The sequence below is a fragment of the Anabrus simplex genome, chromosome 13 (assembly GCF_040414725.1).
Source record: "Anabrus simplex isolate iqAnaSimp1 chromosome 13, ASM4041472v1, whole genome shotgun sequence".
NCBI lineage: Eukaryota > Metazoa > Arthropoda > Insecta > Orthoptera > Tettigoniidae > Anabrus > Anabrus simplex.
The window spans coordinates 38499856-38513444 of NC_090277.1; the positions used below are offsets into that span (position 1 = coordinate 38499856).

General features: G+C 36.7%; 1 protein-coding gene across 1 annotated transcript in view; it reads left to right on the forward strand.

Annotated features, from left to right (window-relative positions):
* LOC137502871 (zinc finger protein 184-like) overlaps window positions 1-13589 on the forward strand; it is an 88422-nt gene that overhangs the window by 39546 nt on the left and 35287 nt on the right. The window contains exon 3 of the mRNA XM_068230030.1: window positions 3080-3175. Coding sequence (XP_068086131.1) covers window positions 3080-3175 — 96 coding nt within the window. The remainder of the gene's footprint in view (window positions 1-3079; window positions 3176-13589) is intronic.

A 13589-nucleotide genomic window follows, 5' to 3' on the forward strand; every position in this document is an offset into this window, starting at 1 on the left:
GTCTGTTGATACTCTAATCTCAGTCCATTGGAATCTTCTGCGTGCGTGGCTTTCAGTTCAGTGACTCCTCATCTGATAGCTCAGAGGGTAAACTGATGACATGCTAATTTCATGTCTGCGAGTGTGATTGAGGTTCAGTCTAGAGGTATGTGAAGAACCTGAATTATCCCAGCACAAGTCTGTAGTTTTACTGGCTTAAAAGTGAATTCCTGCACATCATTCTGGCACCTCAGAGTCTTTGGAAACCTTGACAGTTTGAAGAGAGATGTTCAATGAATAACTGTGACTTGACAGTAATAAACTATTGCAAACACTGTGAACTGCTAATTTACTAATGAGATATTGTCCAATAGTTGCTTAAAGCTAAAAATTTTTAATTAATGAATGCTATTCTCAGAATAAATGTGTGCTTTTGAGTTCTGAGTTAAAGGCACTACAGAAGAGAACGGTGTTTGAACATATCCTGCTGTTCAAGATCTCTGCCTTTGATATTTTTTGTTATGTTCTGTGACAGACTTGAACCTGGCATATGAGCACACTCCTGATCAAGAACTGTAGGTTTAATATTTCTTATAATGCTACTGCATCAAACTTGTACAGATATGAAAATTATGATAAAGAAATGTGTGCCAATATCAGAAACTGTTAGCGAGTGTGTTAAGGTTGGGGTTAGATAAGTCTGTATTTTTTACTCCCAGTATCGAAATTACTTTGGTTTAGGGGTTCCACCTCTTCTGTCTTTCCCCTCTGATTATAATAGAGGATGGTTGGCCCATTGTACTTTTTTTTAAAACTAATATCTTCCAACACTACTGCAGCACCATTAGCACCACATGTTAAAAATTATTACTCCTATCATAATTAGTATAGAAGAAGTTAAATAACTAATCTTTTGTCAGTGTTTTTGAGTCTGGATACACCAGTCTGCTAAACAAAATGTCAATACAGGTGTGATTACTCTGGGTTACCTTGACATGCAGAATGTGCTGGAAGATATGTATGTTAAGGAAAGAGCAGATTTTCCTATGGCATACGAGAGATAAAGTAGCTCATAATCTGAATGTACGTTCTCTCAAGATAAGTATTTTGCTCAGACGTTGAATTCATTTAGAAAGGCAGAATGGTGATTAGCTCATTTTATTCAAGTACAGGTCAGATTCTATGTTATATAGAGAACCATATCTAAAGGCTCTAGAATGCATGATTTATTAGACAATTTTCTTTAATATGCCCCTTCTTAGTGGGCTCTGACATTTTGAGGACTTAGAGGCACATTAAACAAGAAGTTTCTTTCCTCTTTGTCCTTATTTCCCTCTCCTTTTTGTGCATCCCTTTCATCCATTACATAGCTCTACTGTTCTAAGTAGCTACTGTTCTCCTTCTTCTATATTGAATGATTAAGTCGGTATATCCTAGAACATTATACTTTAATTCACTTTTATTAGTAAGTTAACTTATATTAGAACATAAACTTTTGATTGCAGTCCTCTCCCCTTTCAGTGCCGATAAGGTTTTATGAATCCAAGTGAGAAATTTAAATGCCTCATAGTAGATCATAAAAGTGCTTCTGAAAATGCAGATGTACACTCCAACACTGATGACTCTCCACTGACAGTGTTCTCATCCCCACAGTTCTTCACAGAACACTACATAACATCCTTGTAGTAGTAAAGTATTTCATTTGTAGTTTCCTTGAGTTTTGGCTACATCACATCTTTTGCTGGTATATGACTGTGAAGCCTGCCTCTTTCATGTTTATTTTCTTATACTACACTTGGAAGCATTGAAATATGCTATTTGAAACAGAACTGTCTTAATGCTTTATGTAGCCCCTCGTGAGTTCGTCAAAACCAGAGTAGAGAATGTGATTCCAATATTTCAAGGTATTTTAGTCTGTCTGTAAGCAAACTCTATGCTGAGAACAAAAAATGATTTAAAACAGTAAGTTGTAACACTTGTAATTGGTTCAAACAACCTTTAAGATTTAACTGATATGATTGTACATATGAAAATGATTCATATAATTTAGTCTTTATGTCTATGGCTGCTTCCTTCCAAATTCTGTGCGAGATGGCCCCAATTCCATCCCTGGTAGGATATCTTCTGATATGGCTAGAAAATGTTTCTCATTTTATATTTTGTTCTCAGTCTCATCCTTTCTCAGACATAAGGAGTGAACAGGAATAGTATCATCATTCTCAGTACAGCCTTTGGTTATAACAGTCCTCTGTTGGTAGAAATCTTCCTTAACACATGGGTGACGGGCCCCGAGAAATCTCGTAGTACGCTCGCCAGCGGTAGGTGACGGGCCCCAAGAAATCTCGGGTTTTCTTCACAACATTGTTATCGGTCTTCCTGTGACATATCTTGACCATATCTTCAAATATTTCGGCCGTGCACATTGAGTAGAATAAATCGTAGATATATATCTGCCACTTTTCTTTTATTCACGGCCTCTTTTATTCTTTGATTTAGTTTCGAAACGTCGACTTTCTTCCTGCCGGTTCAGTCAATGACAAGATGGAGCGCCCGCGGAATACGGTGTTAGCTGATGACGATATTTTAGAAGAATTATATGCCGATGATCATTCAAATGGAAATAGTCTAATGAATTAGTGGAAACTGAATGTGAGAGTGATAGTTGAAGTGATATTCAAGGCTGTACAGGCCGTAATTTACCTAGTGTACTTATTTATTCAAGTGATTCTGAAGGCGACAACGATGTAAACATTAATGATGTGTTAGGAATTGACGCTGAAGGTGGTTTTGTAAAAGCAGATCGACTACTACTAGGGGCATTGGAGAGTACCCATACCAACTTTAAAGATAAAATATTGACTGGTTTAATATTTATGTACATTTTTATAATCAAGTGCACCCTAGTATGCTTAGTAGAAAAATGTCCGGTCCACAGGGTATGTGACAAGCTCAAGCATCCGGTCAGCAATGTGTTAAACATTTGTGAAATTTTGAAAGTAACTGTAATACTGGCAATTAATGAATTAACTTGCTCATTTCTTGGTGACTATATTTGTAGATGTATATTATGAGCATACCTAATATATCTTATTTTCCACAGGGAAATATTGAACAAGTATCAGAAATGATAACTCTGAAAGAAGAAGTTAAATCAGAGTTAACAGAGCCAGGGTCAACGCAGGAAAACTCTCTTCAGGTAATGTACATAATTTGATGTCCGGCTCCATGGCTAAATGGTTAGCTTGCTGGCCTTTGGTCACAGGGGTCCCGGGTTCGATTCCTGGCAGGGTCAGGAATTTAACCTTGATTGGTTAATTTCGCTGGCACGGGGGCTGGGTGTATGTGTCATCTTCATCATCATTTCATCCTCATCACAACATGCAGGTCGCCTACGGCGTCAAAATGAAAGACCTGCATCTGGCGAGCTGAACTCGTCCTTGGACACTTTCGGCACTAAAAGCCATGCGCCATTTCATTTCATTTTACATAATTTGATAAGCCATCACCAGGTAATGTAAATTGTTAGAAAATGACTCGACAGATATCAGGGTTTGACCCTTCATTTCAGTGCTCATGATTGATAGTACTATGGAAAATATACTTTTTTATGAGATTGACTATTTAGTTACCTAGTTTTCATTTTTCCTTCAAGTTGTTCCACGATCTTGTATTATGAATTGTGCAGTGGTTAGGAGACCTCGACTCTATATAATATGGGAGCTGGTATCATTCCTACTAACACTTTTGATTTTGTAAATATTTTTGAACACAAAGTAGCTATAAGAATCATTCATTTTTACTGTTACAGGATATTTTACTAGTTGTTTCCAAATGAAACAACTTTGTAATCTTATTGATTATATTAATTATTGATTTCTAGATAATACAGTTATTTGTAGATACAAGTTGCAGGTGAAATGCTTGCTTACTGTGAGTGTTCACTTTTATACTACACACATTGCAGCCATCTCATGGCAAGTGAAAAACATTCTTATTCTTCCTAACTTGTTCTATGGTGTTACTAGTCCATTGTGACTTATAATATTACATAAACTTGCAGTGAATAAATAAGGGCTTAAGTGGTGATCTTGCCTCCCTGTTTCATGCTTCATAAGGGATAGTGTTTGTGAATAGGCCTTGTAAGTTCACCGTTATTCACCTGAACATTTGTTACATGAATTAATTCATCACTACCAGGATACACATTTGATCACTGCCATCGTCCACTTCATAGCAGGTGTGTCGTCTTCTTTCAGCATGAGTATGTTGCTATGGGGTATCTCTTTGCCCATTTATAGAGTATTCATTTGACGACCTCTTCCAGGAGTTCTGGGTTAGTGGGCAAGGTTGTGATGGGAGAGGAGGTATAGTCATGATCAGGGAGTGTAGTAATTGGCTCTTCTATAAGGAAATGGAATGTAGTTAGGTAAGAAATGTTAAAAGGGTCATCATTTAACTTTGGTGAGAGGATGTGATTGTGTTATAAGAGTGGTTCATTCCTTGTTGGTGAAGCAATAAGAATCCATCACTCATCCGAGGTGATGTATCAGACTCTTGACAGCTGCTTCCCAGATTCTACCAAAGTGTGGTGCTGCAGGAGGGATGAAATACCATGTCAGTCCCATGCCTGCAGTTGTGTGAAAAGTTGGTTTTCTGATGGTTGTTTTGCAGAAAGGCCTTGATTTATTTAGCTGCTCCGAAGAAGTTCATGCCGTTATTGCTGTAAATGTTCAGGCGTTGACCTATAGGAGAACTAAGTTGATAAAGTACGGAGAGAAATGTTGTGGTGAGGTCATGTCTATGTAGAGAGCCTTGGTGGCTAGGCAGTCTGGTCTTGTTTGATCTCACACCATTTTTTATGAGAATTGGGCCAGCATAGTCTATGCTAGTTTTAAGGAATAGGTATGTCGTGGTTACATGCACCCGTTGTGTATTTCGCATTAATTGTTCTGAGGTATCTGCATTCAATTTGCATCACATTTAAGACATGCATGAGTGTGGCTTCTTTCCATCCCTCTTGCTGATGAGATCCTAAACTTGTCTCTCAGAGAGTTGAGTGCCAGTATGAAGTAGTCGAAGGTGTTTTGCCATCATAATTATGTTTGTGAGATTATATGATACAGAAATTCTAATGTTTCCATTCCACTATTAGGGGAAGACTGGGCAAAGTGAATAAACTATATTTATATCAGTTTATTTCTGTAATTACGAACGACAATGACATGAACTTTACTGCAATTGTTCCTTGTTATTTTTCCATTTAACTGATATAAAAAAACAGAATCAATTGTTAAGCTATTCATAGTTAAAATTCGGTATTAAGTAATGCTATCAAATTATTCACTTTGCCCACATAGCCGGGCAGAGTGGATATTCACATGCGGGCAAAGTGGATAGGGATGAGAATTGTTTAAAAGTGGGAATGTTATTACTAAGAAAAGATATATTTGATATTTGCATACAAATGGAATTCAGAAATTTGTTTTCAATAGTTTTTATAGTGTTCACAGTTTTACCTGCTATAGCTAATTTAAGGATAAAAACGAGAGAAAATAAGCACACATTCAATACACTGAAAATTAATCATTCTTATTCTGTTCCTTTAAGTGAAATCCAAACTTTATATCACAATGTCCGTACTGAACAGAGTACTTGCCGTTATATTGATTTTCTTTATTTGTTCTTATAGAATACTGTACAATCGATCTACTTCCAGCGAGCCCTTGCAACTGATGTTGGTTCTGGTGTCCGCAATACAATATCGCGATGTCGACTTAAACCCCCTTCAGCCAGTCAGCTCCAGCACTAACATTTTTTTCCATCTTGAAGGACAAGGGACTTTATTTCTATTGGTAAAATCATATGCCAATTTCATAAACTCCCTTCTTGTAAGTCCATAGAAATGACTGTCCATTTCTCTCAAATTGTCAACCGATTCGAGTTCTTGTTCCTCACTGAAAACTATTCTAAATCTGCCTAACTGCTTCTTGCTAGAGCCGGATTTGTAATGCCGGTACAGTGTTAGAAAAAGGCAGACCGTGTTTTGTACCAATGGAGTTAATAGGATTTGTCCTACATTTCTCCAGAGCTTCCTTCGTCTCTTCGGATCAGCTGCCCTGATCACTGGTTTGTTTGTAATTGTAAACCATCTGCAAACAAAAATTACAATATTCAGATTATTATTGATACACTTGATATATTAATTTTTTATGTTATTTAGTAATTGTTAAAATGAATGTGCTTTGAACAGGTTACAATCCTACTGGACTTGGGAAGCAAACATGCATACTAACTAAATGACTATTTTAAAGGCTTGTGTGCTTAATTAAAACAGTTCTAGTTTGACTTCCTTTCAAGGTGGGGACAATAATAATATTCACTTTAAGTTTTACTTATGTCACTCCAACGTTTGAAAAGTTAGCAAATAATAATAATAATAATAATAATAATAATAATAACAATAATTGTAATTTTCCAGGGTTCAAAGCAGCAGCCCAGAGCTCAATGCAGGAATGATAAATTTTGTATTCCCTGTCTTAGCAAATAAGTTACTTCCAAGTCTAGTCAACTTGCTGGTACTGTCAATGTTCTGTTGCTGAGATGTGCATGCTAGGCTAATTGCAAAAGCAATGAACTTAGTATTTCATGTCACAGCAAATTCTTCCAAGTCTTATCAGCATGTTTCTACAGCCATTTATTTTTGTTGTTGCTGGGATTCACATGTCACAATCTCACTTTATACTAAATTTGTTGCATTCTCTCTCCACAATCAGTTAACATAGTTTGAGCTAATTGTTCACACTTTGTCTTCTGTGAATGAAACGCTCGTCATCAATTCCAGGTTGGGTTGAAGATTTTTAACATTTTTTTCTTCTTATGAACTTAAGATCTTTAGTTCTGTGTCTAGGTGAGCTCCAGATTTGAGATCCCAAATCAGTGATTGTTTTCTTTGCCCAGAATTAGAAGTTTGAATTTTCTGAGTTAGATATTTCAATAGCACTCCAGTTTTGGGCCTAAGTGAGGTCCAGGTTCAAATCCTAGTTCTCTTGGTGATTTTTTCCTTTGAATCTTACAATGCTAAAGCTAGGTGTTTCAATGAAACTCATAAGCTGTTAATGTACAGTCATTTAGTTAGCATACTCGTTTGCTTCCGAAGTAAATAAGTCCCGGGTTCGAATCCTAGTCGGGTCGGAAATTTTTCATTTCTTGTAAGTCATAGGTTGGGTGTTTTTGAATTTAATGCACATTCATTTAGTTAATATGGTAGTCAGCAGTCCAAGGGAAAGAGTGCTGAGCTCGATTCCCAGTCAGTGTGGGTATTTTTTAATTTCTCGCAGCTCAAACGTTAGGTATTTTGGATTAATTGCACACTTTCAACGTGCAGTCATTTACTTAGCATGATACTCAGCCGTCCAAAGGGATGAGCCCTGGGTTCAATTCCCAGTCTTGTGTAGTGCGAACATTTTTTTTCAGTTCTGAACACTAAAGTTTAATTATTTCTCCTAAGTGATATCAACTGTGTTATAAGCTACTATAAATCTCTAGAACTCAAATCTCTGCACTTGAATTGTTACAATAAAAATATAGGTTTCCAAACACTAAAAACCAACAGCACTTTATGCATCAGCCCACACGCTATAATCTTTGGCTCTGCAGCCGCTCAACTTAAGGACCTTGAAGTAGCTTTATAAAGTTATGTCCCTATGAACAATGCACATGTGTTAAACCTACCACCATCTTGTTCCACATTCAGCTCTGAGCCATACACCATAACTCATTCACTTTTGCCTTTTAGTTTTTTGCCCTTTAGCCCTTTTGCCATTTAGCCCCTTTGCCCTTTTGTCCTTTAGCCATTTAACACTTGCACATTTGTCCTTTTGCCATGTTGTCCTTTAGCCATTTTGCAATCACTCAACTCCATGACCTAATGTCATCTTTCAGCGTTATGCCTCTATGAATATAGCACATGTATTAAGCTTTACACCATCTCCCTAGTCCTATTTAAAAATGTGTATGGCCACCATCCACTTCCAAGCTCAGCTCCTAAAGCCCATTGACCATGTCTCATCTAGTTAGGTTGAGCTGGGCAACAAATCCATGCCCTTTAGCTAGCACTCTTGGATATCAAACATGATTCTGTAAAGCTAATGACCTTGTAAGGTTAAGCCTAGGGTTGAATCCAGGGCCTACCGAGCTCAATAGCTGCAGTCGTTTAAGTGCGGCCAGTATCCAGTATTCGGGAGATAATGAGTTCGAGCCCCACTCTCGGCAGCCCTGAAGATGGTTTCCCATGGTTTCCCATTTTCACACCAGGAAAATGCTAGGGCTGTACCTTAAATAAGGCCATGGCCACTTCCTTCCCACTTCTAGCCCTTTCCTGTCCCATCGTCGCCATAAGACATAACTGTGTCAGTGCAACGTAAAGCAACTTGCAAAAAAAGAATGAATCCAGGGCCTGTGATGTTAGAACTTGAGTTCAATCCATGGCTGTTAGGTTAAGCTTGTACTCTTGGCCAAGCCCTACTATTCAAATTCCCTCCTCCCCCCCCCCCAAAATAAGATCATGTGAAGTTAGTCATTTTATTTAGGCATGATTATTACATTACATATGTTCTTCATCATTTATTGAAAACCTTAACTTTATGAACATTCGAGAATTTATTTCAACCTCACTATAAGAATCATGATCACTTTAGGACATTGAGAAGATTTGTCAATCTATATTCACACATTATAGATGACAGGCTAATAATGGTTTATAATTTGCATTAATTAGATATGTTTCTTTAATTAGACAAGCTTGGGGTTGTTGAGTGAGCACAGAGAGTGATTACTATCTTAAACTGAGCTGGTCACCTCATGTGCACAGTAATATACTCTCCATAATGCAATATTCATTGCTACTTCCTCAGTGTTCATAAATATGCGTTATCATCCCATTCTGTCACTTAACAAGACTAGGCTATTTCTATTGAGCTCTGTTCTGCCTTCTTAAATAGAGCATACTGTGTCATAAAAGCCTATTATTAACACTCAGTCATTTACACCTGCATTCATTACTGCATTTTCCACATTTACTTTCACTCAAGATGCTTATAAAGTCACCAACTTTCTTAAAAAATACAACATGAAAATATATTTTTAGAACCAATAACAGAAATCTTCGTATATTACACAACTTTAACTCATTAAATAAATCTAATGCTTTTGCTAAATCTGGAGTGTACAGATTAGAATGTAACAACTGTAGCTCTTCGTACATTGGTCAGAGTGGACGTAACTTCATTATCAGATACTCTGAACATGACAAAGCCATAATATTTTCACCAAAATTGAACAGGACATGAACATGGGCCCCCTTCTAAACACAACAGAAAATTTTTCCATTCACCTTGGCCAATACCTCAACTGTAATTTTAGTTTAAATGACATTTCTGAAATTGCAATATTCTATTTGAATTCCTCATTCTCATTTTTTTTGCTAGGGGCTTTATGTTTTCCAACACAGATAGTTCTTATGGTGACGATGGGATAGGAAAGATGTAAGAGTTGGAAGGAAGTGGCTGTAGCCTTAATTAAGGTACAGCCCCAGCATTTGCCCCATGTGAAAATGGGAAACCATGGAAAACCATTTTCAGGGCTGCCGACAGTGAGATTCGAACCCACTATCTCCCGGATGCATGCTCAGAGCCGCGCGCCTCTACACGCACGGCCTACTCGCCCGGTCATTCTCATTTTGAAAAGTGCTAAATTTCTAAACTCGAATTCGATTTTCCACACCTTACACAGTTCCTACCCATTTTTTCTACCTCCAATAACCCATCCATCTGCCCCACCTTGAACTACTACTACTCCATTATTTTCCTATCTTATCCTTTCTTTCTTCTTTCTTCCTTCTACTTCCCGCTCTGTTAACCATCTCCTATCTAATTCAACCCCTCTCTATATATAATGCTTTTACATGCTTTAGTCATTTGTATTCTGATCCACACCTATTTATATTCTATTAACATCTTTGTTTTTCTCTCTTTTGCTTTTCTGCATTGAACTGCATATTATAATATAACTTGCAGTTCAGATCATTACAACATTTAAATTTAAAACCTTACACCACCTCAAGAACTACCTGAGCTCTTATATTCAAACAAATCACACGCTATGTAAATGCATTTCTCAGTTGTTCTAATATTGCACTTTTAACTTCTTTCTTTTCACAGTTGTTTTTTAAATCAATTGTTCTGCATCTCCTAATTTCAAGAATCTGACGTACGGGTTTCTATAAACGTTAATATATATTTCTTTCGTCAAATATGTTAAACAGTATTGTACGATTTCATGCCTAGCACAGTTTGCAGGCTTGCTCCTTGAACTATTTAATTTTTCATCGAGTTTCACAATCATTCAGAAGCACAGTGCCAGTTAGCACATATGTTTTGCGGCTCTCCAAGAACTTGCATCTGGCTTCATTTATGTGATTGAACTTCAACTTCTTCAGTATTTTGGAACTATCAGCTCGCAGTGCTAATCCCTAAAGTGTTATAGTGCTTCATGAACTGCAACTGGTGAAAGATTTATACATCAACTATTGTTTTCCTGTGCATAGTTTTTTATATTTTAAGTGATCAGCTGATGATGACCCGGACCAGTGGTCGAAACCGGTACTGCTTGTAATCAACTAGAAATGTAACATTCTAATTCTACTTGCATTGAAAAGGTTGAACCATTATATATCTTATTTCAATTTAATTGTGAACTCAGTTCAGTATGGAACATTATGAAATTCTTTTCTTTAAACTGTAGTGGGAAAACGAAGTGAAGTTGTGCTCTAAAGTAGAGCAGTATGAAAGCAGTAGAGTAAGAGCTGAGTAAGTTGAGCATTGATTACACACCGCCTTCATCAGTTCTCAGCTTAGAGGGTGTGATATCTGAACAATAAGAGAAAAGGAATTAATCCCTACGCAGTCATACAGCTATGAGCTTAAAGGCTACGCTCCAAGGTTATCTCTGATCCTGGCCTTCACCACAGCTGTTATAAATGACCCACTGACCGAATTAAATTCGGCTTTTGTGGCAGTCTCAATTTTAACTCTAATTATGCCAAAATATACAGGTACAATAAGACATTTCTTTCAACAGTATATAGTACTGTGTAAATGATACAGAAGTATTTAAAATGTAATATTTTGATATATTGATGTGTTGTCGAATTAGTAAAATTGATTTGTAGAAATCCTATGTGTGGTGTGAAAATCTTTATTTCAGTATAAATTGTTGTGTAGAATTTTAAGGTAAAACTATCTGTAGACTTGTACAGTGCTTACGCAGTGTCATTTGACATTATTAACAGTTAACTTTTCTGAGATGCCCAGTTACTTTTAAGCTTTAAATTTTAATACTATAATTGGTTTTACAGTAAAATAATGATAATCATTAAATTTACTATTTGTTAATTGATAATTCACCCAAGTATCATTGAAATGTGTTTGATCCAACCCAGTCTCTTCCCTTTGGAGATAAATTGACCCATGTGCACTTCTCTATGCCCAGATAACTTTGATCCATGTTTCCCTTTTACAGCATATACTTTGCAATTTACTAGTGTTTTCTTACATTTCTCTCAGTGTTAGCTTCCAAATATTCCATGAGATAATTCTCGATGTCGGTTGATCTTCAAACAAGTGTACACTTTGTTTCTTAATATGGATAGATCTGTGTTGATAGAGGACAGTCAAAGTTCATAGAACTATTGTGATAAACCTATTTCTTGATTGTTGTCTCTTTTTCTCTGTCCCTCAGGGGAAGAATTTGTTTGTTGTATTGTGTGGTACTGAATGTCACCTTGTCAACAAATGTTAGTTGAAGTGAATTGTTTTTGAGTGTTTTACACCAACTGATGTTCTGTTAAGATCAACTTCCGTTAGCTTGATCACCTCAAGAATCATGTCTTTGGCAGTTTTTTCTGAGTAGGGTGTTTTCATGGGGTTACTTCAGGCTGTGCTGCAAGAATATAAGCATAAACTTGGAGACATGGTCTATCGTAATTACAATGCTGATATGCTTGCTAATTCTCTTAAAGGATTTCTTGGGGAATGACATATGGAGAAGCTGCAAAGAAGTAAGGGCTACCTCAATCGTAGAACTGAGGAGCATAGGTAGGCAGCCCATCTTGACTTCAAAGGAGAAAAAGCATACTCTGCATGGAATTTTGAAAGATTTGCATATGGGATTCTGTTTTACTCCCTATTTTTCCAAAGTAACCCCATGTATCGTAAAGGATACATATATGAAAAATAATGTCCAGAGGTGCATGTAAACCTGGATAACTGTGAACACAGAATTTTTAAAATAAAAACTTACTTCTTAATGTATTGTTTGAAATTACATATTAAGATACTCTCACAATAAGTACTGGAAGAGGAATACAAGCAACTGCTTCTTTATGGTACTTAACAACTGGCCATGTAGCTATCGGCCTGCATTCGGGAGATGCTGGGTTTGAACCCTCTCTGGACAGCCCAGAAATGCATGTTTTCCATGGTTTCACATTTTCACACCAAGCAAATTGTGCAGCTGTACCGTAATTAAGGCCGCAGTTGCTTTCTTCCCACTCCTAGCCATTTTCTAGCTCATCATTGCCATACAACCTATCTGTGTCGGTGTGATGTAAGACAATAGTAAAAAAACAGTTCTTTGGTGAAAGAGAAATGGCAGAAATCATTGAAAAACCAATATGCCGTACGTTATGTTTGATTAACTTTCGTTAGTAAGTCTAGAATTTATGAATTCACCTATGAATTCAATTCTTTGACTGATAAACAAGGAAACTAAATATTATGTTCATAGTCAATGAAAATTTACAGACCCATAACTTCCATAGATTCATAGTTAAAAAATATTTGTTGTTTCTATTAAACTATTGTAATTAGGATACATCTAAATGTGGTTTAGAATTATTGTAGTGTAGTTACTTTATTAGTAAATATTATGCTTGATTTATTATTACATAATCTTTTCATTGTAGGCGACATATCTCCCTAATAATTTAGTTCTCACTAAAATTGTATGTTGCAGTTAACCTGTTGGAATTAGGATAATGTAAGTCCGGTTTAAAATAGAAGAGTAGCTATGTTTATTAGATAGTATGTTGCTTGCTTTGGAAAGGTCAGAAATCTCATGACATCACAGATTTCTATGAACTTTTCTACCAGACTACATCCAGCAGGAACGCTGTTGACTTCATTGTGTGCACAAGCCTGCATGATTGAATTGCTGAGGTTCAGCACTATTCAGACAGCCTTATGTCAATTACACTCAATATTGCATCCTCTCAAACTTGTGTTTTCTCTGTCACAATCCGGCTGTGATGACCTAGATAAGGAACAGCATTGGCAGGAGCTACGAGCTCATGTTTCAGTGTGTCCTGAAGGTGAGTTCTCATATCTCTGTGGTGATCTTAACACGCATGTTGGTCACACTAAGAATTGTTATAGCTGCTATGGTGGTAATACCTACGGTATCTGATATGATGATGGGACTCATATTTTAGATTTCATCGAGGCAAATGACATGGTTGCTGGTAATACATTCTTCAAAAGAGGATCAGTCACCTC